The following is a 25,692-nucleotide window of genomic DNA, read 5'->3' on the forward strand; positions in this document are numbered from 1 at the left end:
TTGAGGACCCAGATTGTTGGGGGCAATAAGCTGACTTTGTAATAATGCCGCTTGGGGTGTGTGTAAAAGCCCTAACAAGCAGGCATATACATAGAATGAAGGCTACTGCTAAGCTTGTAAGCCGCCCTGAGTCTTCGGAGAAGGGCGGGATATAAATGTAAATAAATAAATAAATAAATAAATAAATAAATTTCTGGCCCCACATGTCCAAACTGGCTTCAAGGTCGCAGTTTGAGAAGAGGGACCAGTGTCCCGACGAGTCCGGGGCCGACTACATCGCCGCCCTGTGAGAAGCCCCCATCACCTGCAAATTTTCGAACCTGGAGGAGCGGCTACACGACAGGCTGGTTTGCGGCCTATGAGACACGAGGCTGCAAGAGCGCCTGTTCGCGAAAGACAAAATCTCTCTCCAGGAGGCCCAGGACGCCATCCTGGACCACGAAGCACCCTGTGGGGCTGTCCAGGAGTCCAGAACCGGCAGCCAGATGGCCAGGATCCACCAGCAAGTCATCTCGGCCGAGGACGAGGAGGACAAACAAAGCATCGACCTCCTCCAGCGGAAGTCGACCCCCGACCAACGAGGCGGGCACCCAGACAAGCCCAAGCCGGCCAACAACTCGCAGAAGTGCACAGGCTGCGGTGGAAACCACGTGCGCAGTCTCTGCAAGTTCCGGTCAGCCACGTGTCGGGTCTGCAAGAAGACAGGCCACATAGTTGCGTTCTGTCGTAGCCGCCGCCCCCAAGAAGAGATCCACGAGCTGCGCCCGGATGAATCGCCGTTGAGAGGTACTGGGGCCCCGATCAAATTACGAATTGGCTATGTTGAGAGCCGGCTGGCCATCCACCACATGGGTAGCCACCAGCTGCTCAGATCAAAAATTGAATTAACAATCCGCTTGCAGGTCATCCCCTGCAGCATGGAGCTTGACTCCTGATCGGCGGTCTCCGTCATTTTTGATGAGACCCTTAACTATATTAACAGCCGGAGCAAGCAGCGGATTCAATTACGGCCCTCAAATTTAGCCCTGACCGACTTGCAAAACTTGCCGGTCAAGGTAAAGGGGGAGGCCACCATTTCTGTGGGGTTTAAGAGTCCTGGAGGCCGTAGTGGTAGAGGGCCAGAGAGCCAGCCTAGTCGGCCTAGACTGGTTTGAGGCCCTGGGAATCACAGTCTCCGGGATCCACCGGATCCAGGGAGAATCCATCGAGGCCGTCTGCAAGGAGTTTGCAGATGTCTTCGATGGGAAGCTGGGCAGGTACACAGGGCCCCCCATCTCGTTCAAGTTGAACCCGAGCGTTCCCCCCATTAGGGTCAGGCCGTGGCGAGTCCCCTTCGTGCTCAAGCATAAGATCGAGAGCGAACTGGACAAGCTGGTGGGCCAGGGAATCTTAGAGCCCGTAGGTGGGGGAGAGTGGGAGACCCCAATAGTCACCCCACTGAAAGCCAATGGGGAGGTGAGGATCTGCACTGACTACAAGTGTTCAGTGAACTGCGCCCTAAACCCGCATGTTTACCCGGTCCTCACGGTCAGCCACGTTCTCGCTTCCCTCCAAGGCGGCGCCATCTTTGCAAAGCTCGATCTTGCGCAGGCGTACCAACAGCTCACGGTTTCCAGGGAAACGGCTGACACTCAGACAATAGTGACTCACAGGGGAGCTTTCAGGGTAAACAGGCTGCAGTTTGGGATTAGCGTAGCTCCTGGCATTTTTCAGGAGATCATGGAGAAAACTCTCAAGGGCATTCCAGGAGTCTGCCCTTATTTTGATGACGTCCTGATCGCAGGAGCATCAGCTGAAGAACTGGCAGGTAGGTTGAGGAAGGTACTAACCAGGCTGCGCGCTGCTGGCCTCAAACTGAAGAGGGAAAAGTGCAGCATTGGCGTTCCTTCCACTGAATTTTTGGGATTCAGGATAGATGCCAAGGGAATACACCCCACAGAGTCCAAGGTAAGGGCAATCAAACTGGCACCCTCACCTAAGAACAAGGCAGAGCTACAGGCATTCCTGGCCCTGCTCAACTTCTATCACACCTTTCTTCCTCACAAGGCAGCAATTGAAGAACCACTACACAGGTTATTGGACAAGAAGGCAGCATGGGCCTGGACTCCCATTCACGACCAAAGTTTCAGAGCCTTAAACGCACTACTGTCTGACAAGTCCACAGTAACACACTTCATAGAAACAAAGCCCATATGCATCGCGTGCGATGATAGATAAGGAAGCCCTGGCAATCGTGGCAGGGATTAAGAAGTTCCACAATTATCTATATGGCAGGGAGTTCACCATTTACACAGACCACAAACCACTGCTAGGCCTGTTCACAACGGACAAGCAGACCCCCCAAATGCTATCTCTCAGAATGCTCCAGTGGTCCATCTTCCTTGCAGCTTACAATTGCAAGCTGGTGCACAAGCCAGGGAAGGAGATGGGCCACACAGACGGCCTAAGTAGGCTACCCATAGACACCACTGAACCAGATCCAGCACCAGCAACACAAATCCTAGCTCTGCAGGAACTACCAGAATGCCCAGTACATGCCAAGGACATTGCAACCAGCACAGCCTCAGAACATCATGAGCAGGGTACACTTGTGGGTTTGCACTGGTTGGCAGGACAAGTCCCGGGGGCCCGAATTCCAGGCATACTTCACCAGGCGGCATGAGCTCTCCACGCACCAGGGTTGCCTCCTTTGGGGAAGCAGGGTCATCATTCCCACAACAGTCCGGGGCAGGGTGCTGGAGTCTTTACATGAGGAACATCCGGGTGTGGTTAGGATGAAGGCATTGGCCAGACGCTACCTCTGGTGGCCAGGGCTGGACAAGGACATTGAGGAACGGGTCAAGGCCTGTTACACATGCCAGAGATCCAGGCCAGAAATGCCCCACGCCCCAGTGCACAGGTGGGATGTTACATGTTTTGTGCCAGCCCATGGCAGTTCCCCAAATAGGTCATCAGATGGAGCAAAGAGGCTTCTTTGCTCCCCTGCAGCAGCCCCATTGGCGAGAGAGTTTTATGGCTAGGGAGGGGCCGAGACCCCCCATAAATACCTCTGCTCTGGGGCTGCCTCTAAGCTTCTAGTTCTGCTTCTCTTTCTATTCTCTCGCATGCATCCTCTATCTTACAAGCATGGATGCTTCCATGCCATATAGCTCTTTTTATATAACCTGTCGATGAATAAAGCTTCATAATGACTGCATCTCTGCATTCTGCCTATTTCACTTGGAAGCACCCTAACGTTCCATCGATCTCTTGTGAAAGCTGCTTCACAAGTTGGTAGCAGAGGATGGTTAAAGGGAACGCTTCCAAAGCCTGCAGCTAATGCCTAGATTTGAAACTGAAATGGATGGCCGGAAATCCCAGATGGTGACCAGGAGTCTTCAATCAAGATTAACAGCTCTAGCCCCTGAAGCAAGCCCCGCTCCAGGTGAGAGCACAGATGGCTTCCTTCTGCACGCCACAGAGGGAAGCTTGGAAGTTTTACAGTCCACCCAAGATTGTCAAGATGCAGCAGAAGCGCTCCGGGCCCAACGCAAGCAACGCGTGGATCAAATGTCTACACCAGAATGCAAGGAACTGCTTCTAAAACTCCTTGAAGTACAGGAGACCCCACAAGCCTCTCCACGAAGGACATCAGTGCAGCAGGACTGTGGATGCCGGGTAAGCCCCCCCTCAGCCACCACGAGGCCCCTCAATATGGCGCCTGCCACCCTGAGTAACCCCGGGACCCCAGGGCTTTCGGCGCGAAATCCCCTGCCTAACTGTGACCTACAGCTTCCTGGGGCAACAGGAAACAAGATGGCTGCGCCCAGGGAGGCCGCATGGTCCGGCACAGGAAGCAAGATGGCAGCCCCCTGTGCGCCCACATTTTCTAACAAAGAAAGGCCTCAACTAAGTCTGGAGGCCCAGCAACCCCTGGCATCCAGCCATAGCAACATGCAAACTCCTGGGCTCTCTCCAGCAGAAACCCTCGTGACCTATGATGGCTATAAGACTGCTCATTACCCCCCAAGGCCCCCGACCCTCTCTCCGGGGCCCCCAGCCTTCCCTTCGCCCCCGCCCAGGCGCTCTCCTTACTTGGCCTTCGGGGGGGGGGTTGGCCCCCTCCTCCAGCATCGGCTTTAGCCATCCCCAAGGTCTTCAGGAACAGCGATCGGCTTCTCAAGGCAATCCAGGGCCGGGGAGGCTCCAGGAAGGATTTCCAGAGCATTTTCAAAACCAAGTGCCGGCCGGCAATCTTGGGCACCGCCCACCCCCTGATCACATGTTTTCCGGACATGCCCAGTACGGGCTTTTTAACCCAGAAGGGGGGCCATCTGAAAATCAGAGAAATATACCACCAACGCCCACTAGAGGGGTACCTTTACCATTTTTTTCAATGCCAACCTCCCAGATGCTGGAGGAATGGGATAAAACGTTTCTGGCTGCGTCCACGTTGCATCCCAACTTTGAAAAACTGAAAATTGGGGGTGAGAACTACCACAGTTGGAATAGAAATTTGCAGGTATGTCTATTAAAGGATGGGATTCTTGAAATGGCCATGAACCCACCACCTTTCCCGTGGAGCTCACGAGAAGAGTGGCTTCATAGACAGACTTTTTCCACTCTGATGGCATCCATCGATGATAATTTGTTCCCTAGCATTCCAGATGGACTCACAGCTTGCGCAGTTTGGCGCTTATTGTACAATTTATTCAACAGCAAGAGCATGGGTTCTCTCACCAGACTCACAACTGAGTTTTACAACACAAGACTCAGATTTGGGGCCAGCATGGCAGAACATCTTGGAAAATTAAAATCCCTCAGGGCGCAACTAATGTCCAAAAATTACCGAATACCTGAAGAGAACTTGGTTGCAGTTATCGTGGCTTCCCTGGACAAAAGTTGGAACAATTTTATTATTTCCCTGGAAGGGGGCAGGGATGGACCCATGCCTCTGTCCTATCTCGAGGGCAGACTCATTGACGAAGATAGCAGACGTAGACATACGGGAGAATACAACAGAGCCACCAGCCAGCCAGCCAGCACACGACACCGCAACTCAGAGCGGGTTAATGCTCTGCTCAAGTGTTTCACCTGTGGCTCTGAGGGGCACCTCAAGAAGGACTGCCCCCATTTTCAACAAGGCCCCAAGCGTGGTCCCAATCAAGGTAGGGGCAAGGGACAAGGAAGGGGCCGTGGCGGGGCCAAAAGTACTAACAATCTTGTGTCTACCTGTGCCCCCACCACAAGAGCTGATAGCTCCACTGACTTATGGTTACTGGACTCTGGAGCTTCTTCTCACATTACCAATATGAGTCAAGGTTTTAAAAGGTTAAAGAAAATTAACTCATCTGTCAAGGTGGCCAACGGTGATAAAGCTTTAGTTATTGGGGAGGGCACGGTTTCTCTACCCGGGCTTGGAAAAGTTGAAGGTGTCTTACACGCGCCCTCTATTGCCAACAACCTGTTGAGCATTATCAAGTTATGTGACGATGACGGGGTGGAAGTTTTATTTCGCAAAGGGGGAGGTCATGTCACCCGGGACCAGAGGGTCATTGGAAATATAGCCATCATAGATGATTTGCCATATTTCTCCCCCTTAGAAGGGGCCTCACAGACAACCCCAAGGCTGCTTAACGACCGCAAGGGTGAAGCGGTTGCATCCAAGCCCCCACAGCAAGGCAGTGTGGATAAGAAATCCCAACCTCAGGTGTCACCTGAAGCACCGCTCAAGGCTACCAAAGCCAAGAGGGTGTCAGTCGGGAAGCCACTCCACGATAAGTGTGCCCATATTTTGCACCGAAGATTAGGTCATGCAAGCTTCCCTGTGGTTAAAAAGACGGGAGAGTTTGCTGAGGGAGTCCAGCTCAAAGATTGTGAGGTGTTCCTGGACTGTGCAATCTGTAAGAAGTCAAAGAGGAAGGCTGCGCCTATTCCAAAAACATCACTGCGTAAGACCCAATTCCCATATCAACTAGTTCATGTTGATTTGGTCGGGCCTTTCACACCATCCCTAGGGAAAAGTCAGTATTTTCTCACTGCAGTTGATGATTTTTCATGGTACGGCCATGTGTATATCCTCACAGAAAAATCTGAAGCCTTTGATGCCATAAAATCACTCTACAACTTTGTAGAGACCCAGTATAAAACCAAGATTGCACAACTGCAGAGCGACCGCGGGGCTGAGTTCATGTCCCGAAAATTCCAGGACTGGGTAAAGCGTAAGGGCATCCGCCATTTTCTTACCGCGCCTTTCACCCCCGCTCAGAATGGTGTAGCAGAGAAAAGAAATGGAGTCCTACAAACTATGATGCGTAGTCTGATTGCAGACGCAGGGGTCGCAGAATCATACTGGGCAGAAGCGGTAAAATACGCCAATTATACCTTAAACCGCACTTGGAGCAGTGTTGTGAACCAGACCCCATATTTCCTAGTTCATGGTAGGAAACCAAATCTTGGACATTTACGTGTGTTTGGGTCATATGCATGGGTTCACATCCCCAAGCAGCTGCGGAAGAAGGGGAGATCTGTCTCCCAGAGACTGAGGTTCTTGGGCTACGCTCCTGGCTCCAAGGCCTACCGTTTCCTGGGAGAAGGGGGCAGGATTGTGACTTCCCAATCTGCCTCCTTCGAAGAGGACTCCAATTGGGCCCAGATACACTCCAATGATCTGAGCCCATATATCAACCGTCCCAACAAGGGCTCACCGACTACAACATCACCTGAGACGTCCACATACCCTGCCACCGACGAAAGTGTGGAACAAGACGAAGATGTCATCCCACCTGGTTCAGATGGGGAGGATGAGCCGTCCAGTTCCCCAGCAACGCCTCAGAAACCCGCGGAAGAAAAAGGCGGTGAGTGGCAGAAGGTAAGGAGGTCAAAGCGGTCCAACAAAGGCATCCCGCCAAAGAGAATTGACATTGGGCACATCGCGTCTGTTAACAGCGTTGTGGTCACCCCAAAATCCTTCTCTGACATCCAGGAGCTGCCCATCGAAGAACAGGAGAAATGGCAGCTCGCGATGGAGAAGGAAATGCAGAGCTTAAAACAACTCAAGGTCTTCACCCCCCAGCAACCTCCAAAGGAGAGGAAAGTCATTGGCACAAGGTGGGTTTACAAGGCAAAACCACTTGCCAATGGCCTCTACCTGTATAAGGCCCGTTTGGTAGCTCAGGGATTCGCCCAACGCTATATGGAAGACTATGGCGAGACATACTCTCCAACTGTCCGGGCAGAGAGCGTCAAGACCGCCCTCGTGACTGCAGCTGCTCTGGGGGAGGAAGTCTTCCAATTCGACATCCAGACGGCTTACCTCCACGCCAAATTGGACCGGCAGATCTACGTGAAGGCCCCTCCTGGCTACCAGCAAGAAGGGGAAAATACATGGTTACTTCACAAAGGGTTATATGGTCTCAAGCAGTCAGGGAAATTATGGTATGACTGCCTTAGAAAAAGTTTAGAACGAGTTGGTTTCACTGCATCCCGTGCAGATGAATGTGTTTTCACACGCAACTCAAAGGGTACCACAGAAAGGGTGTTAGTTTATGTGGATGACCTACTATATGTAGGACCTGACAAGGAAGGGTGTGATGAATTTGCCAAGGCCCTGGAAGAAAAGTTCACTTTGAAATCTTTGGGGCGGATTGACAAGTACTTGGGTGTGCATATTTTGGCCACTAAGGGGGGGTTCGCTCTATCTCAAAAAGAAAAGATAGAGGAGTTATTGGCCAAATGCAAAATGGCAGAATCTAATCCCACGCATAGCCCAATGCAAAGCGACTTTTACAACCATACTCACAAGGACGGTCCTGAGTTCACAGATAATACGCTTTACAGATCTGTGATTGGCTCCTTGCTATATATCAGCAATTGGAGCAGGCCTGACATAGCTTTAGCTGTAAATCTATTGTCCAGGCATGTGGAACACCCAAAGGAATTCCACTGGACTGCTGTTAAGAGGGTACTTAGGTACCTCAGGGGCACGACCGATGCCCTCCTTGTGCTGGAACCAGAGAAGGGGAAGACGGCCCAGCTCTCCGCTTACTCAGACGCAGACTGGGCCGGTGACTCCAAAAGTAGGCGGAGCACTTCTGGTTTCCTCATATTGCTAAATGGCTGCCCAATACATTGGCATGTTAGGCAGCAAAAATTTGTTTCTTGCTCCACGGCCGAGGCTGAATTTGCCAGCCTGTCAGACACGGCCAATGATTTGACTTGGTTCAATGAGCTGATAACGAGCATCTGGGCAGCTCCTCCTCTGCCCATCCAAATTCTAGAGGACAACACGGCCGCCATTGCAATCTCGGGGGCTTATGCAGTAGGCTCTAGATCTCGCCACATAGACATACGCTATAAAAATGTCAGACAGCTTGCCAAAGAGGGTTTTATACGTGTAGAGCACTGTAATACAGTTGACCAGATAGCTGATCTGTTCACCAAACCTGTTCCCATTGACCGGCACAACCTTCTGTGTAAGCGTTTGTGTTTGGCCTTCTGAATGTTTTTATACATGTCTATGACACCTGCTCGCCCCCTCACACACATTCACTGGTCCCTGTCATTGGCTGGCAAGAAGGGGAATTGTTACATGTTTTGTGCCAGCCCATGGCAGTTCCCCAAATAGGTCATCAGATGGAGCAAAGAGGCTTCTTTGCTCCCCTGCAGCAGCCCCATTGGCGAGAGAGTTTTATGGCTAGGGAGGGGCCGAGACCCCCCATAAATACCTCTGCTCTGGGGCTGCCTCTAAGCTTCTAGTTCTGCTTCTCTTTCTATTCTCTCGCATGCATCCTCTATCTTACAAGCATGGATGCTTCCATGCCATATAGCTCTTTTTATATAACCTGTCGATGAATAAAGCTTCATAATGACTGCATCTCTGCATTCTGCCTATTTCACTTGGAAGCACCCTAACGTTCCATCGATCTCTTGTGAAAGCTGCTTCACATGGGAGGACACACACACACACACACTGGTCCCGCATTCACATTGACTATGCGGGGCCTTTCCAGGGCCAACTGTTCTTAGTGGTAGTGGACAGCCACTCTTAAGTGGCTGGGGGTAGTCCCTGTTCCCAACATGACCTCAGCAAGGACAATCCAGGTGCTCAGGGCCCTCTTTGCCACACACGGCCTCCCCGACGTAATCGTGTCTGATAACGGGCCTCAATTTACTGCTAATGATTTCCAGGTGTTCTTGAAGGCGAATTGGATTAGACACGCCACCTCCGCGCCCTTCCAGCCGTCGACTAACAGGCAAGGTGAACGGATGGTAAGGACGACCAAGGACGCACTCCGGCGCATCATCAGCAGGGACTGGCATCACAGACTGGTGAAATTTTTGCTCGCCCAACACACCACACCGTGCGTTGCCACCGGGAAGACCCCAGCAGAACTACGATGGGGACGGCGCCTCATCACCAAGCTTGATCGGTTGCACCCTGACCGAGTGGCGGCAGAGACTAATAGGCCCTCATCACACAGGGTACTCAACGTGGGGGAACTGGTTTGGGTAAGAAACTACAGGGCAGGGCACCCATGGATTCTGGGGATTCTGGTTGAAAAAACTGGGCCTCTCTTACATTGTGGGTGTGGAGGGGGATCGACACATCAGGCGGCACATCAACCAGCTCAGAGGAAGGGTTCCTGAGTGCACCACCCACGGCCAACAGGATAGCCACACCCCAGAGGAGGCCAGACCAACCGGAAACGGCTCGGAACCTGAACTAGAGGAGGATGGCCTCTTGCAGCCGACCCTGCAGCAGCAGCAGGGCACCATAAGAGGCGGGAATCCGACGGCCGCACTCAACTCAGCACAGGTGCATCACGAGCCAGATGTTCGAGGCCAGGGCAAAGCCACACCCAGACAGTCCACCAGGCCCCACAGGACACCAGCATACTTAGCGGACTATGTTTGCAAGTGACCACCAACTCGCTGCATATGTATTGGCACACATTGTATATAGTTATGCATGTACATAGTTGTAGGATGGTTCTTCTCTAAGGGGGGAGGGGTGTTATGTATCCAGGTGCAGGCATCTGCATAGCAACAGCCACCAGGGGGCGTGGCCTGGACAGTTTTGGCGGGAAACCTAGGGCCAACCCCATTGGCTGGCCGCCTGCCTGGTTAGGTATATAAGGAGGCCAGTCAGCCCTTGTTCTCCAGTACGCACCCCCCCACACAATACAGAGCTGAACACATACTCTGGCTGGCGTCTCTTCCTTGCGTCGGACCCACTACATTATATGAACCTTTGGACTTAATAACTGTTTGACCCTCCTTTGGCAGCAATAACCTCAACCAAACGATTCCTGTAGTTGCAGATCAGATCTGCACAACGATCTGGAGTAATTTTGGACCACTCCTCTTCACAAAACTGTTTCAGTGTAGCAATATTCTTGGGATGTCTGGTGTGAATCACTCTCTTAAGGTCATGCCACAGCATTTCAGTCGGGCTGAGGTCAGGACTCTGACTGGGCCACTCCAGAAGACGTATTTTGTTCTGTTGAAGCCATTGTTTTTTTGAATTACTTTTATGCTTTGGGTCATTGTCCTGTTGCATCGCCCATCCTCTGCAGAGCTTCAGTTGGCGGACAAATGGTTGTACGTTTTCCTGCAAAATGCCCTGATAAACTCTGGAATTCATTTTCCCATCAATGACAACAATCCGTCCAGGCCCTGAGGCAGCAAAGCAGCCCCAAACCATGATGCTCCCTCCGCCATGTTTTACAGTGGGGATGAGGTTTTGATGTTGGTGTGCTGTGCCTTTTTTTCTCCACACATAGTGTTGTGTGTTTTTCCCAAACAACTCAATTTTGGTTTCATCTGTCCACAGTATATTTTGCCAGTAGTGCTGTGGAACATCCAGGTGCCCTTTTGCAAACTTCAAACGTGCTGCAATATTTTGTTTGGCTTCCTCCGTGGTGTCCTCCCATGTACTCCATTCTTGTTTCATGTTTTCCTTATTGTAGATGTGTCAACAAAAATGTTAGCATGTGCCAGAGATTTCTGTAGGTCTTTAGCTGACACTGTAGGATTCTTCTTTACCTCATTAAGCATTATGCGCTGTGCTCTTGCAGTCATTTTTACAGGACGACCACGCCTAGGGAGAGTAGCAACAGTGCTAAACTTTCTCCATTTGTAGACAGTCTGTCTTACCGTGGACACATGAACATCAAGGCTTTTGGAGATACTTTTGTAACCCTTTCCAGCTTCATGCAAGTCAACAACTCTTGATTGTAGGTCTTCTGAGAGCTCTTTTCTGCGAGGCATGGTTCACATCAGACAGTGCTTCTTGAGACCAGTAAGCCCAAAACAGGTGTGTGTTTTTAAAGGGCAGGACAGCTGTCAGCAACACATCCAATATCATCACACTGATTGGAGTCAAGGTTGGCTCATTCCTGGCTCCAATTAGCTCTTGGAGAAGTCATTAGGCTAGGGATTCACATACTTTTTCCACCCTGCACTGTGAATGTTTCCATCTTATGTTCAATTAAAACATGACAACAGCTAATGTTTGTGTAGCATTATTTTAAGCAGACTGTGTTTTTCTATTGTTGTGACTTACATGACATTTAGAGCGCATTTTATGGCCAATTCATGCAAAACTCCACGTAATCCCAAGGGTTCACATGCTTTTTCTTGCAACTGTAGGCAATCTTGGCCCTTTTTTAAGACTCGTGGACTTTGACTCCCAGAAATCCTGAGCCAGCCATGCTGAGGCGAAAGGGAGAGGTTTCCAAGCTGAGCCATGCTGGCTGAGGAATTCTGGGAGTTGAAGTCCTTCAGTCATAAAAGAGCCTGCACTAGTGGAGGACATTAAAATTATTTACAGGGTTACTTCTTTAGGAACTAAACTTGTAGAATCTAAAACAGCTAATTAAAAAAGCCAACAGGAAAGAGCCTCACATTTTTCATCTGCTTCTGTCTTTTGGAAGGTAAAATTAGATAACAAAATAATCTATTTCCTATGTTAACATCTTTGCAATGAAATCAATAAAGGTAAGAGGAAAGAAATGAGAAACATTTTTCTCAATGTCATATGTCTAATTTAGCTGATGCTAGGGGAAAAAAGTATCTTTTCTACATACTCTTGAAAACTATTTTGAATCTAACCATCTATTACAACTAAACCACTTTAAATTAAACAATTCTTAAGAATGAAATATTCTTAATTTGGACTTTACTTTTACTGTTTGGACTGTTGTGTGTTTTGAAAAATAGATTATTTAGAATCTAGTCATGTTGCACTTCAGTCTTTAAATAATTAACCTACAGTAGTATATACTTAACAATATATGATGTTTTCCATGGTGAGCTTAACATCAATAACAACATTTATTAAAAAGGCTAAAATAATTTCTGGTGGTATTATCTGTACATTAAAATTTTGTTTAGTCATAATCTTTCACTTTTCACATTCTGGAAAAGCAGTGGTCATGTATCCTAGCAAAAGATGTTACATATGTGCATAAGCGTAGTCAGTAGCATATGCCTTTTAAAAAATAGCAAACATGCAAAGAAACAAATAAGTCCAAAATATCTGTATTACATCCAGAAATGCCAACATTGCAACCAATATTTCTCATCCATAACTATGGCACCCTAAAGATACCTGCATACATGCAAATGCTGCTCTGGCATCAGTGACGCAGCAGGGATTACTTTTTCCTTCCAGTAACAGATTGCTGGGAAATACCAAACATGGCCTTAAGAATTCCAATGTTTGTTACAAATTTTTCTGGATGTGGTTGGAAAGAGGCCTAGAAGTGCCAGCACAAATACATCACACTTGCTGAACGTGCACACACAACTAATTACAATCTTCAATTATATGTGACACATCCAGGGCTTTTTTCCCCATAGAACTCTCAGAATAGCATTCTGGCACCTTTTTTTGCACACACACAAAAAAAAAGGCTGAAGGAAACTGTTCCAAAGAGCCAAATTCTCCTCAGGCAGCCAGGTTGCAGAACAGCAGAACGCATCTCAGTGACAGGCCTTCAGATGGCTCAAATTGAAGGAAATGTGATCTGTACAGGCTAATTTAAAAGTGGGATGGTAAAGAAGGGCTGAGTGTGAACAGATTGCTTAGCAACCTGCTTAAACAGTCTCTGTTACCTTCAGCTCCCCATGCCTTGCCTTTTTTAAAGTTGGAAGTTGAAAAAAAGGCTAAAAATAAGGTAATAGAGTGCTATCAAGGAAAATGTATAGATATAGCCAGCAGATGTTTAGGGAACCTTTCTTTTTCATACATTGTTAGAATTTTGTTTTAATGCCATGGTGATACACAATCAAATGTAGTCAGTCTTTTTTTTTTTAATCCCAAAGCATCTGTTCGTTAAATACAGTATAACAAAGTTTTGGATGATGGAATTATTTTTTATCTCAGGACAACTAATGATAACAGCTCTTAAATCTGTTATTTTGTTTTATTTTTGCACAAAAAAGTGTATAATTTGCATTTGCATTCATTTGCAAATAGAATATGTTGTTAAAATGTATTAGTGTTGAAATAATTAGTGCACACATATACCTAAAACCAGTTTATTGCATTTGGCAATTGTACTAAAAAAAACCAACTCATTGTCAACCAATATAATTCATTTAATTTGAAATCAAGTGAAAAATTGATTTAAATTATTTTATTAAAACAAATTAATGGCAATTCTTTTATAAGAAGTTGCCTCAAACAAAATGAGTTTGACATGTCTGCTCTAGATAGTTGAATGCTCCAAAATAAATTCTAGACCAGGCCTGTACATGCAGCCTACCAAGCACCCTTGGACAGAGCAGACTTAAAAAATAAAAAAAATAAAACCACCACCACTGCCCTGAAAGTCATGTTGCCTAGTGCCTCCATGGCTTACCATGACCACGAGCTCCAACACTGTAGATGCTCCTCTAGTCACCAAATCACTGATTAGCCCACCAGCATTCCTTTGCAGACCACAAAGATTTTTAATTTATCAGTGTGGGCCTTTCCCTTCTACATTTTGCATAGACCTCTTCTAGATTTTCCTCTTGCCTTTCCAAGTTAACTCCTTGGTCTGTTATTGAGCAAGAATTGACTTTGTAGGGAAGCATATTATCATTTGATGTATATTTAACATATGTTCTACCTTTATTTACTGATTATATAATATTTGTATGCAATCCACATGGCAAGGTTTGGGGCAACTTACAATATTTTTAAAATCATAAGATTAAAACATAAAAGCAGGGCTTTTTTCCTCATAGAACGCTCGGAATGGCGTTCCGGCACCCTTTTTTGCACACACACAAAAAAGCTTTTGCACAAGCTATGCTACTCCTATTGGCTTTCGAAAGCCAATAGGAATTGCTGCTGAGCGTGCCAAAAGACCTGGCCGGCAAACGTTGCAACGGCAAGTTGTCTGCAGCGAAGGCGAGTTGACAGGAACTTTGCATCCCTCCCTGCTGCCCAACTACACCATCTCAACTAGGTAGGTAAGAGAGGACAAAGGAGTGGGAGGTGGATTCTGCGGAGTCCATGTGTACTCCTTCCTTGTGCTTACCTGTGTCAGCCAGGCTGGTGGCCTACCTGGTGCTGGACCTGCGCCACCGTCGCCTCGCCCTGCGTGCCTAAGTGGCCGCCCTGCATCGCCTGGCCCGCTCCGCCTCCGCCATCTGCCCTGTGCAGCCCCACCATATAGAGCGGGTCCCGCTGCTCCCACAGCACCAGCCACGCCATCTCTGGCCCCGGGGGGCAGCCCGCCACCATCACCCCTCGCACCCGTGACCGCAGCAGCACCACCCCCACCCCCCAAGATGAGAATTCTGGCACTTTTTTTTTTAAGAAAAAAAGTACTGGGGATCACTATTTGTGATCTTTATGATAGCTCTGTTAGCTACTGTTTCAGAAGATTATATAGATGGGCAATAAGGTATGCCCTTTCAGTTATGCAAAGATGTTCTTTCGTATCTGTTTTCTCCAGAAATTGAACTTTTTATACCTGGCTGCCTACCTCCCTAGTTCCTAGTGCTGCATTATTTTTATTTTACTAAGGTGTTTATCCAAGCAAAATCTTTTTCTTTTTCGGTATCTGGGTGATTGTTTCTCCTTTGTGCTCCCAGGCAGAAGTAGGCATCTTAGAGCACCAGAGCCTTATCTGGCCCTCAAACTCTTATTTTTGTGTGTTTGTGTGTGTGTGTGTGTGTGTGTGTGAAAAAGTTGGTGAAAGAAAGGCTGATGTAATTTCCTCCTGTTGTATAGTGGAAAAGTAAAAGTAGTGCTATGTAAAACAATTGAAACGATTGTTCTGATCCCAGTGGTTGTGATAAAATGTTGGTCTGACCATAAGAGAAATGTCCTGGACACCAAATGGCCCTGTTTCAAGCTTGGAATACCCTTTTTCAACTTGAAAAGGCTCTTTTGCACTTAGAACTTTTCTGCTGATAAAAAGCACTGTTTCCCACTGTTAGTGGGGGGAAAAACTTGACATGTAAGCTCTAGTAAAATACAGCATAGTGAAAACAATAAACCAAATACCGAAGAAAATTTCTAGGAATCCTCCCCCAGGGAAGGGAAACATAATGGTCCTGCTGGACACTTGTATTATTATCTCATACTTTTTCAAATGTGACACTCAATTCAACTATCAAAAGGCTGTCCAGCTCAGTTTAATCAGATGCTCATTCACATCTCAAGGGATCTGATAACCATAGAGGAGATTATTATACATGTTTCAGGATACACTAATAGGTTTTTAAGGTGATAAGATAACGTTTATTGCCATTTTTTTACTGTAGGCACAACAGCGCACATCAAAAATGAAACTAATGGTTTTTCTTCTTCTTCTGTGTCTGGAAAGTCTCAGGTGTTGGATACTACCGTTCTTTTGAGGAGTTGTGTTCAAAGTGCTGTCGGCATGCTAAGAGACCAAAATGAGGAAGCTGGTCGTAGCGCTAAGAGAATTGAAATTCTTCTTAGCCTCCTATCTGAGGAAGGTATATAATACAAATGTGTCTAGAAGGAGCATGGTCTTTTGTTAAAGTGAAAGATATTTTAATGCAAGTTCCTCATGCTATATTATATGAATGCTCAGGATACTGAATGTACAATAAGGGATAAAATAAAGGATCAGTTTCTGTTTTATAATTCTTATAATGTATTTGCTCTGTTTGTGACTGTGTTTGACTAGACCCCCATAGAAAATCAAAAGATGAGAGCTTGCCTTCCTCCTACAGTTATCTGGAAGTGTCAAGTAAGTGTGTGTGTGTTTGTGTTGATGAAGCAGATTGTTGTTAGTCTGAATCAATCCACTATAGGATGATGCTTCTTCATTAAAAATTATGGACCATAATCTACACCCTTGTTGAATGTGAATTGGTAGATCAATCATTTTATTTCCCAGTCTAGGGTGAGAGAAAGAGAATGTATAGGAATCCTATAGAATAGAGGAATCCTGCAAAAGGAGAAGGGTTTCAGTCTTATTCACAGCTGCATAATGACTCTTCTTCCCCATGCCTGGTATTCATTTATAGCATACCTTTATTTATAGCCTACCTTTAGAGCATACCATTAATAGTGGTGAAATAAAGAAGAGCCTTGGTGGAGCAGTGGGCTAATGCCTCCTTAAGTAACACCAGCTGCCCGCAATTAGTGCAAGTTCGCATCCCACCAGGCTCAAGGTTGACTCAGCCTTCCATCCTTCCAAGGTAAGTAAAATGAGGACCCAGATTGTTGGGGGCAATAAGCTGACTTTGTAATAATGCCGCTTGGGGGCCCCCCCAAAAGCCCTAATAAGCAGGCATATACATAGAATGAAGGCTATTGCTAGGCACATTGGTTTGTGCTTAAATTGTAAGCCGCCCTGAGTCTTCGGAGAAGGGCGGGATATAAATGGGATTAAAAAAATAAAATAAGTGGCATTACTAAGTAGTTACAGAATAGAAAACAGAAAAGGAATAAACTGATACTTCTCACAATGGGTGTGTAGACTGCAAACAATTCTTAAATAATCTCAAATTATTGAGGGAAATGCCCAAGTTTGTAAGTCATGTAGCTCTTATGGAAGCAAATCTATGATTTTATGTAGGGTCATCAAGCAAAAGACCAGGAAACATTAATTTAGATTCAAAATCTGAATTACCCATCAGTCATTTGTTTTATGTTCTTTGAAATATATTCCTAAAAGGTGGCTGTAAAAATTTTATAAAAATAAAAATTAGGCTGTCCTGTTGTTGTCTTTTCAGGCACCTTCCTGAAGATTACAAAGTGCCGTCTTACTTGCCTTTTGAAGAAACAGGAAGAGAATTCTTTCCATGTGAAGGAGTGGGTGCTCCGGGAGGCCTCCAACCTTACTGCCCTCCAGGAAGGAGGAACGTTCAGGTATAATGTATAGATCAGGTATTTGCTATGGGTGTTACGTTTACCTTATATGCAGCTCTATCGTTCATCTCTATTGAATTTTTTTCCTGTGTCATATTGCTCCTCTATGATTCATCTCTATTGTTCCTGTGATGCATTTCCTATCCTATTGTTGTATTCCCTCTCTCTGTCACAACATAGCTTCTGCTCAGTGAGGCCTTGTATTGTATTTACTGACTCCACATGAAACATGGTGCCAGAAGCATCTGAATCTGCACTGTGTCCACATATTTGATGCATGCCAGTCTAGCACTTGCAGCCCTGACCTGGAAGCTGAGCATTTGAAGCAAGAAAGCCAGCATCATGGCAGCTGCTAACAGCATACCCCTGCCTGAGGCAATGAGGGTGAGTGGAGATTGCAGCAGTAACTGGGCCAACTTCAGAGCAAAGTTTGAGGATTACTTCCTAGCCACAAGCTTAACTGACAAACCAGCAGCAGTGCAGGCGGCCACGCTGAGAAGACTTATGAGCAGAGAATGCCTCCATGTTTAAAAGCATAATTTAACCCTTACAGAGGAGCAAAAGAGTGATACTAAAGCCATCCTAGATGCCTTAGAAGTCTTTTTCAGACCCTCTAAAAATGTCATATGTGAGAGATACATATTTGGCTGCTGTAAGCAAGGAGAAGGTGACCAATAGGCAGTTTTGTCACAAAGCTAAGAGAAAAAGCTGCAAGCTGTGATTATGGCTCTCTGAGAGACGAACTCATTCGTGATAAAATAGTTCTGGGTATCACTAGTGAAAGCACACGTTGCCGCCTTTTGAGAGAACGTGATTTAAGCTTACAAGCTGCAATTGAGATGTCGTACATCTGAGAGCCTTGCAGCAGGATAAATAGATTGGCAGTGTCAATGCAGCCTCCCAACAACAGCAAAGGATGAAGAGCAACGAGTACAAGCATCAACACAAAATTCATCTACTACACAACTTGACTGGGAGCAACCCAGTATCATGCAAGTACTGTGACAGCGTGCATGTACAAGAGAAAGAGCAGTATCCTGCATATGGGAAAACCTGCAGAGCATGTGGGAGGCCAAATCATTTTGCACAAGTGTGTCTCAGGTAAAATGGAAGCGACGAAGCTGCACCCAATTGAGCAAATGTCAGATCCTTATGGTGCACAATGTGGTTTACACAAAAGAATGCATTGTTGCTTTAAAGGGAAAAAATTGTTCGTAAATTTCAGATTCAACAATATAATCCAGCCCTGCCAGCTGAACTCGGGTGCAACATATATTGTCATGAGTTTAAAGGACAAAATGAAACTGAGACCTAAGATACCTCTTCAGCCTAGTAGCACCAAACTGAAGTTATATTCAGGAGAAGTAATGGAATTATTGGGACTTTTCCAAACAGAATTCAGCATACATGTGGGTATCCACAAACTTGAATTTGAGATTGTGGAAGCCGATCAGAAACCACTATTGTCTGGATCAACATGCGAGCATCTGGTTTTGATGCAGTTCACCATGCCTGCTGACTTACACAATGTCGAAATTCACCCCTCAAAATCCTTGGCGAGGCTACTGACAAAACAGCAAATCTTCCAAGTCTACAATAAGGTCTTTGAGGGTCCCATTGTATCTGTTCCAGGAGAGGTACACTTTGAACTTGATCCTGCCATTTCACCAGTACAGTGTGATATGCCAATAGCCATTAAGCCGCTGGTCGAAGTGCAACTGGACAAGTATGAAGCTGAAGTATGAAGCAAATATTACTTAAGTATCTGAGCCCTTTGTGATATAAGGTGTCCTAGAAAGGTTACAGCTTAAGAGACAAGTATTCAAGGCAAGATATGACAAATTAGCCAGAGATTTGCCAGAATTGCATATTGGGGAACGAGTCCATATGAGAATGCTGCCTGGAGATCGAACAAGTCACTGGAAAATGGGTATCTGTTTACAATGGGTGGCACCAAGCTCCTATCTAGTGGACACTGATGGAACTCTACTGGATCTGTGTGTGGCTGAGCAGCCTGACTTGCAGCCTGACTTCATAGCCAGTGGACAGACACGAGTCACCTGGGCCACACTGACCCACTGGCAATAGGGAATGCACAGTACTGATGCCACAGACCAGTGCTAATAACAGTCCTGAGCGAGCCAGTATACCTGACAGCAATCAAATGTGGAACGTCCCAATAAGTGGTGAGAAGAGCCCAACAACCTCAGCGAGGTTGGAGAAACTCTTAGTACAAAGATGGCCAGATGTTCACAACCACCCAACAGACTCAACCTATAGAAAGTGTTCTTACTGGTTCTCATCCAAAATTTCATAATGTTGTTTGGTTAACATGAAAAGGGAAAGATGTTATGGGTGTTATGTTTACCTTATATGCAGCTCTATCATTCATCTCTATTGTACAGTATTTGTTTCCTGTGTGATATTGCTACTCTGATTCATCTCGTTCCTGTGATTCCTGTTATATTCCCCCTCTCTGTAACAACATGGTTTCTGCACAGTGATGCCTTGTATTGTATTTACTGACTCCACATGAAACACCAACCTTACTGCCCTCCAGGAAGGAGGAATGTTTAGGTATAATGTATAGATTAGGTATTACATTCAAGTACTAATCAAAGGATGCGGTGGCTCAGTGGGTTAGGACGCTGAGCTTGTCGATCAGATGGTCGGCAGTTTGGCAGGTCGAATCCCAAGTGCTGCGTAACAGAGTGAGCGCCTGTTACTCGTCCCAGCTTCTGCCAACCTAGCAGTTCGAAAGCACGTAAAAATGCAAGTAGAAAAATAGGGACCACTACGGTGGGAAGGTAACAGCATTCTGTGCGCTTTTGGCATCTAGTCATGCCGGCCACATGACCACGGAGAAGTCCTCGGATAAACGCTGGCTCTTCGGCTTTGAAACGGAGATGAGCACTGGCCCCTAGAGTCGGAAACGACTAGCACACATGTGCAGGGGAGCATTTACCTTTACCTTTACTAATCAAGTACTCTCTGGAGCCACCTGGTGTTTTTTTTTTTAATTGGTTGCTCAGGTTGAAAAACTGCCTTGAATCCAAATATGGCAGCTTCTGGGAGATTTAGTTTAATTGCAACCAGTCCCTTATTGAAGTTTTAATTTTTTTTTCAGTAATAAAATATGCATCTGGGGGTTTTAAAATTTTCTCTAATGTATCTTTAATACACTAGGAAGTTAAACAAATCAGCTGAACAAAAAAAAGACATTTGGTGTTAGATGTTTTGTGCCAGCCATGGCAGTTTCCCAAAAGGGTCATCAGATGGAGGCAAAGAGGCTTCTTTGCTTCCACTGATGAGCCAAGGGTCTCAGACCCCGACAGACCCCATTGGCAGAGTGTTTTATGGTCAGGGAGGGACCAAGACCCCCGATAAATACCTCTGCATGAGGGGCTGCTCTTTGTTCTAGTTCTAGTCTCTCTTATGATTCTACTCCTAGCTTCTAGTTCTTCTTCTGTTTTAGTTATGTAATGCTAGCTTGCTTTTATTTTGTTTCTCTCTCACATGCAGGCATGAATGCTTTCATGCCAAGTATTTCTTTCTCTTTGATCTATCATTGAATAAAGCTAATATGATTGCATCTCTGCGTGATGCCTTTTACTTGGAAGCACCTTAACGATACATCGTCCTCGTGAGATCATTTGGTTTCTTCAGAATGTGCTTTCTTCTCTTCCATTTATATAGACACACGCTGTGGAAACGGATCCAGAGTATGGTGACCCCATTTCTGGCCTACATGATATCTATTTTGGACAGAGATTATAATCTGGATTTGCTGGTCGAACCAACAACAAAAAATTGTGTGAAAGCCTTGTGGTTATTCATCTTCAATGAACTAAAACTTCTAGACATCCCTTATGTCATGGGTCAGAGCAGGTAAGCTATGGGAAGAAGATGGGGACAAGGTTAAGAAACAGATTTGTTGATCACAGAGAGAAGTAAATGGAATTTGAAGTAAATATGAAGGAATAATGTGGTATATACCAATATCAGTAATGTGTAATTCTGGTTTAGCTTTTCATTTTTCAGTGAGCATGGCTTATTAAAAAAATTGGCTCAACAGTTAGCACCTCAGTTGGACATAGCTAAAAGGCAGGAAAAACATCTCTCCAATCGCCAACATTTTGATAAAAGAGCAAAGTAGAATAAACAGAGTTTCAGTAGAACAAATCGAAAGAGATTTATTTTATGTGATGGTATTTCTGTTATTCCATATATAAAAAATGGTGTGTAGTAAATACATCCACCATATAATCATCAATCCATTCATCTTTAAACTGATCACGTTTTTATTTGTACCTAAATTAAAATATATCTCTTTATACCTTGCTTGATTATTTTTTACATTAATGCATTCAAAATATATTGAAATAGCATCTGTTCATTTTAAACTTACTTTATCTTCTTTAGCTCTCAAACAAAACCAATTTATGTGCAGAATTACATGGAAGTGTCTACAGGGGCTGGCAATAAGATGCCTTTCAGCTGGAAGATAAAGGATTATTTGGAAGATCTTCGGATTCAGGCACAACATATTACTAATAATGAAGGTGAGAATGCCAAGGGGAAGTTAAAAAGGTCGCTTTGTTTGAAAAACGTGGGAAAATTTGGCTCAAATTAGCGCCTATAATTGGTAAACCGATCAAAGGGCAGAATAAAAATTTGATAAATTAAGTAAAAAACAAAATCAAGAAAATTGTATTTTTCATACTAAATTTATTTTATGCTTTAAAGAGGACTGGTTGACTTTATTTCTGGGGAGATGCAAAACAATTTAAATCCCATTTTTGTTTTCCAGCACATGCAGAGAAATTTCTAGACATCTTTCAGCAGACACCACTGGGGCAACACATAGCTTGCTACACGGAGGAAGAGAAGGCCATCTTTTTTCATTGTTATGTCAGAGACTTTATTCTCCTGACAATGGGTGTGACTTCAGAGAAGGAACTAAATGTGCGTATTTCAATCCTAGATGGCTAATATTGGAGTCAAAAGCTTGCTTCATGATGCCCAACAGCTGCGTGCTGTAATAGGTGCTAGTTAGTGAGTAGACTTGGCATTTAATTACCACACAGATAAATGTGTCCCATGTATTGGAAAGACTATTGAAATCCTTATGATTCATCAGGTGATTGTGAGGAGAATCACCTTCAAATATGCTGCTGTATATTTTCAGATGTTGCAAGTGGCCCTCTTGTCATGCGTGGAAGAAATGAAGGCCGCCTCTTCTGGTGCTGGAACAAGAGTGCCCTCCCTTCCTTGGGTCCACCTTGGTTATCATCAGTTTAGGAGTCGTCTGCAGAACTTTTCCCGGATTCTTGCTGTGTACCCTGAAGTGCTTCATACCCTTGAACAAACAGAAAAGAACAGAAGCTGCACGTTGCACAGCCAAATGGTGGGTGGGCTGTAACATTTAATCTTAATAGGAAAACATGACACCTGGTGTGGGGTGGGAGAAGTGGCATTCTCTCTGTGTTCTTAATCAGGAGAAATGAATCTGTCTGCAAAAAAAGAAGCTCCAGGCAGGTCTTCAAAAATGCTTTTATGGGCTATACTCCTAATGATTGTATTTGCTTTGTAATGGGAATGAATACACGGGAGAATCTCCTAAGCGGGGTCAAATAAGAGAATTGCTTCTATTGGTGTTCATATATAATAATTACATTCCCATAAATAAAATTGAAATTTAATAAGATATAGGTAACTGATCTCAATATATTGTGATAAAATTACAACAAAAGCTTTTCATTAAACAAAGCAGGCTGAAAACAAGAAGTGTAAAGTTGAAATGAAAAGAAAAATGGGGATTTTAAGTCAGTAGAAATGTAATTCAAAATCAAAAAGTGAAAGAGAAGTCAAGGGGATGTAAAACGGGCCAATAAACTGATTGATGGGATAGATGGGAAGAAAGCCACCTAAAATCACTAATGGTATTACAGAAGGGAACTACAGGTAGTCCTCATTTAGTGACTGATATTGGGACTGTTGGTTTAGTTATTAAGCAAAGTGCTAATAAAACTCATTAAATCGTGACTGATTATGATCTTAACTCCAGCTTTCCTTTGCTTTACAGACCTGCAAAGATTGTGAATGGCAAGGATTGATCATAAAATTACTTTTTTGTAACTGTCATAACTGAACGGTTGCTAAACAAGGCAATTACTAAATGAGAACTCCTTGTATTTATTTAGGGAACTATTTATGTATTTGATTTTTATACCACCATACTTGTCAGATTATTTAGCAAAGTATTTAGCAAAGTACAAAACCATAAACACAATGAGGCAGTGAGAGCATCAAAATCCAAGTTGGTCTACTTTACCAAAGGATGCTTAGATTCGATCCTCTTAATGTAATTCTCGGTCCTAACGGTAGGACAAAGTGTGTGTTCTTACACGTGTGTGGTAAGAGGCTTCTTTATGCCTGTTTGCCATAGGTGCTAGATGTGTTTGCTGCGCTGGCCTGTACTGAAATGTTATCCTCGGCAGTCCTGACATGGAAAACCCGTGCATGGCTCCAACAGGTGAAGGACCTTCAAATGCCCATTGAACTTGTATGTGCAGCAAACTGCAGCCAAGGCAGTGGAAGCCAATGCAGCCAAATGCTCCAAGAGGTCAAGTAAGTAAAATTTCAGGGTGGTAGAAAATGTTGTTTTGGGTCTACTTTTAGTGGTGGTAAGATCATTTCACGGTTGGTTTTTTCTATGGTTGATAAGTTGCTGACTTTTTTCCGGCCAACTTTATAAGTTGACTTCCTATGATAATAGCATGCTTTCTAAACATCTTTAGTTCCTGTTGTCTCAATCCTAACATAGGTTGGATCTGAAGATGTAAAGTGGCAAGCATGGAATGTTTTTTTGACGCTAGATTGGTTGAAGAGGACTAATGTGTACTTTTTTTTAAAAATTCCATTTATATCCTGCCCTTCTCCGAAGACTCAGGGCGGCTTACAAGCTTAGCAGTAGCCTTCATTCTATGTATATGACTGCTTATTAGGGCTTTCACACACACCCCAAGCGGCATTATTACAAAGTCAGCTTATTGCCCCCAACAATCTGGGTCCTCATTTTACCTACCTCGGAAAGATGGAAGGCTGAGTCAACCTTGAGCCTGGTGGGATGTGAACCTGCACTAATTTCAGGCAGCTGGTGTTACTTAAGGAGGCATTAGCCCACTGCTCCACCAAGGAGGGCTCTCTCAGGCTCTTTTGGCAAGAGCAGATACATTTGTTCTTCTGCCCTGCTGCACTTGATCACATCTTAAGCCCAGTTTTCAAGATGGCCTGGGTCAATTGTTAATTCCCAAAATAACCCTTTGTTTCTACTTGCAGTCGGGGTTGCAAGTGAATTGGTAGATTTATTTGCTTCCATAAAAGGCAGTACTGATCTCTTTATTATATCGTTAGAGTCCATTTGTTTTTCAGTTTCGCTTTTTGATAGTATGCTTTTTTCTTTTTAATAAATTAGGCTTTTTTTCCCAATAGGAGCCAGTGGAATAGGGTTTTCTCAGTGTCCCTCTTTGTGGAGCACGTGCTGCTTGGAGCAGAAACTCTGATTCCTGAACTGAAGGAGCTGGTGAAGAAGTATATCATGAAACTTAACAACGTAAGAATGATAGCTTCACCCGACTGGAAATATTACTTTAAGCATTCATTTATTTAGTTGGTTGTCAACAATATAAGCACTCCTTATTAATTAAAAGCCATCATTTTTTCTAACCAATCATGCATTTGTGACCAAATTTCCTATGCCAGGCAACCAAAGCTGTGAAACTGATCTGGTCAGATTCAGGCAGCAGAGTCATCTGACAGAAGGGTTCCAATCAACTTAATTAAGACCCGGGCTTGTTAATTTGTGATTAGCACTTTCTGGCGAAGGCTTTGGAGAGAAACAACTTCTGCTCTGCGTGGAGGGAAAAGAAAAGGCAAATGAGTAAAATAACGGATCAGCCACAAGAGAACTAGACGGCAGCAACCAGTGATCTTTACGGTGTCTTTTCCATTTCTCTCTGTCTTATGTTCTCTTAGTGATCGTTTTGTTTCCAATTTAAGGGCTGAACTGTGGTTGCTAAATGAGGAAAGAGTGTACAGTCTTCTCTATTTAAACATTTAGGTTAATTACTATATGCCAACCTCAGAAGCTCTACTTTGTTCAATTCTAGGGAATAGAAGTGCCCCCCCCCTTTTTTTGGTAAGATGTTGCTTCCTCTTCCTCCTCCTTGCAATCTTCACTTGCTGAGTTTTGCTTCCATAAAGTTGTATGTATTTCCAGATGGAATGACTTCATTGTGTATTTCATTTCACTCTGTTATGTGGTAGTTATTACTTACTTGTACTTGAAGAGTTAAATATAT

At 44.9% G+C, this 25,692-nt stretch overlaps 2 protein-coding genes across 2 annotated transcripts in view; both read left to right on the top strand.

Annotated features, from left to right (window-relative positions):
- Nucleotides 1-25,692, top strand: part of RNF213 (ring finger protein 213) — a gene marked incomplete at its 5' end in the record, with an annotated part of 158,673 nt that overhangs the window by 79,573 nt on the left and 53,408 nt on the right. Inside the window, 9 exons of the mRNA XM_083351118.1 lie at nt 15,810-15,945; nt 16,140-16,202; nt 17,194-17,329; nt 21,026-21,217; nt 21,752-21,891; nt 22,140-22,294; nt 22,518-22,736; nt 23,778-23,959; nt 24,824-24,944. Coding sequence (XP_083207244.1) covers nt 15,810-15,945; nt 16,140-16,202; nt 17,194-17,329; nt 21,026-21,217; nt 21,752-21,891; nt 22,140-22,294; nt 22,518-22,736; nt 23,778-23,959; nt 24,824-24,944 — 1,344 coding nt within the window. The remainder of the gene's footprint in view (nt 1-15,809; nt 15,946-16,139; nt 16,203-17,193; nt 17,330-21,025; nt 21,218-21,751; nt 21,892-22,139; nt 22,295-22,517; nt 22,737-23,777; nt 23,960-24,823; nt 24,945-25,692) is intronic.
- LOC310635323 (uncharacterized protein) lies at nt 41-9,308 on the top strand. The gene is made up of 2 exons (XM_083354139.1): nt 41-786; nt 9,169-9,308. The coding sequence occupies exons 1-2, from the start codon at nt 486-488 to the stop codon at nt 9,192-9,194; spliced, it is 327 nt and encodes a 108-aa protein (XP_083210265.1). The 5' UTR covers nt 41-485; the 3' UTR covers nt 9,195-9,308.

Source organism: Vipera ursinii (assembly GCF_947247035.1).
Source record: "Vipera ursinii genome assembly, chromosome: 2".
In the NCBI taxonomy this organism is placed as follows: domain Eukaryota; kingdom Metazoa; phylum Chordata; class Lepidosauria; order Squamata; family Viperidae; genus Vipera; species Vipera ursinii.

What these genes read in the sequence shown, in the direction of transcription:
- LOC310635323 (XM_083354139.1), top strand. Translation starts at nt 486, where the DNA reads ATGGCCAGGATCCACCAGCAAGTCATCTCGGCCGAGGACGAGGAGGAC. An exon ending in GGATGAATCGCCGTTGAGAG is followed by an intron (nt 787 to 9,168) that starts GTACTGGGGCCC and finishes AATGATTTCCAG; the next exon opens with GTGTTCTTGAAGGCGAATTG.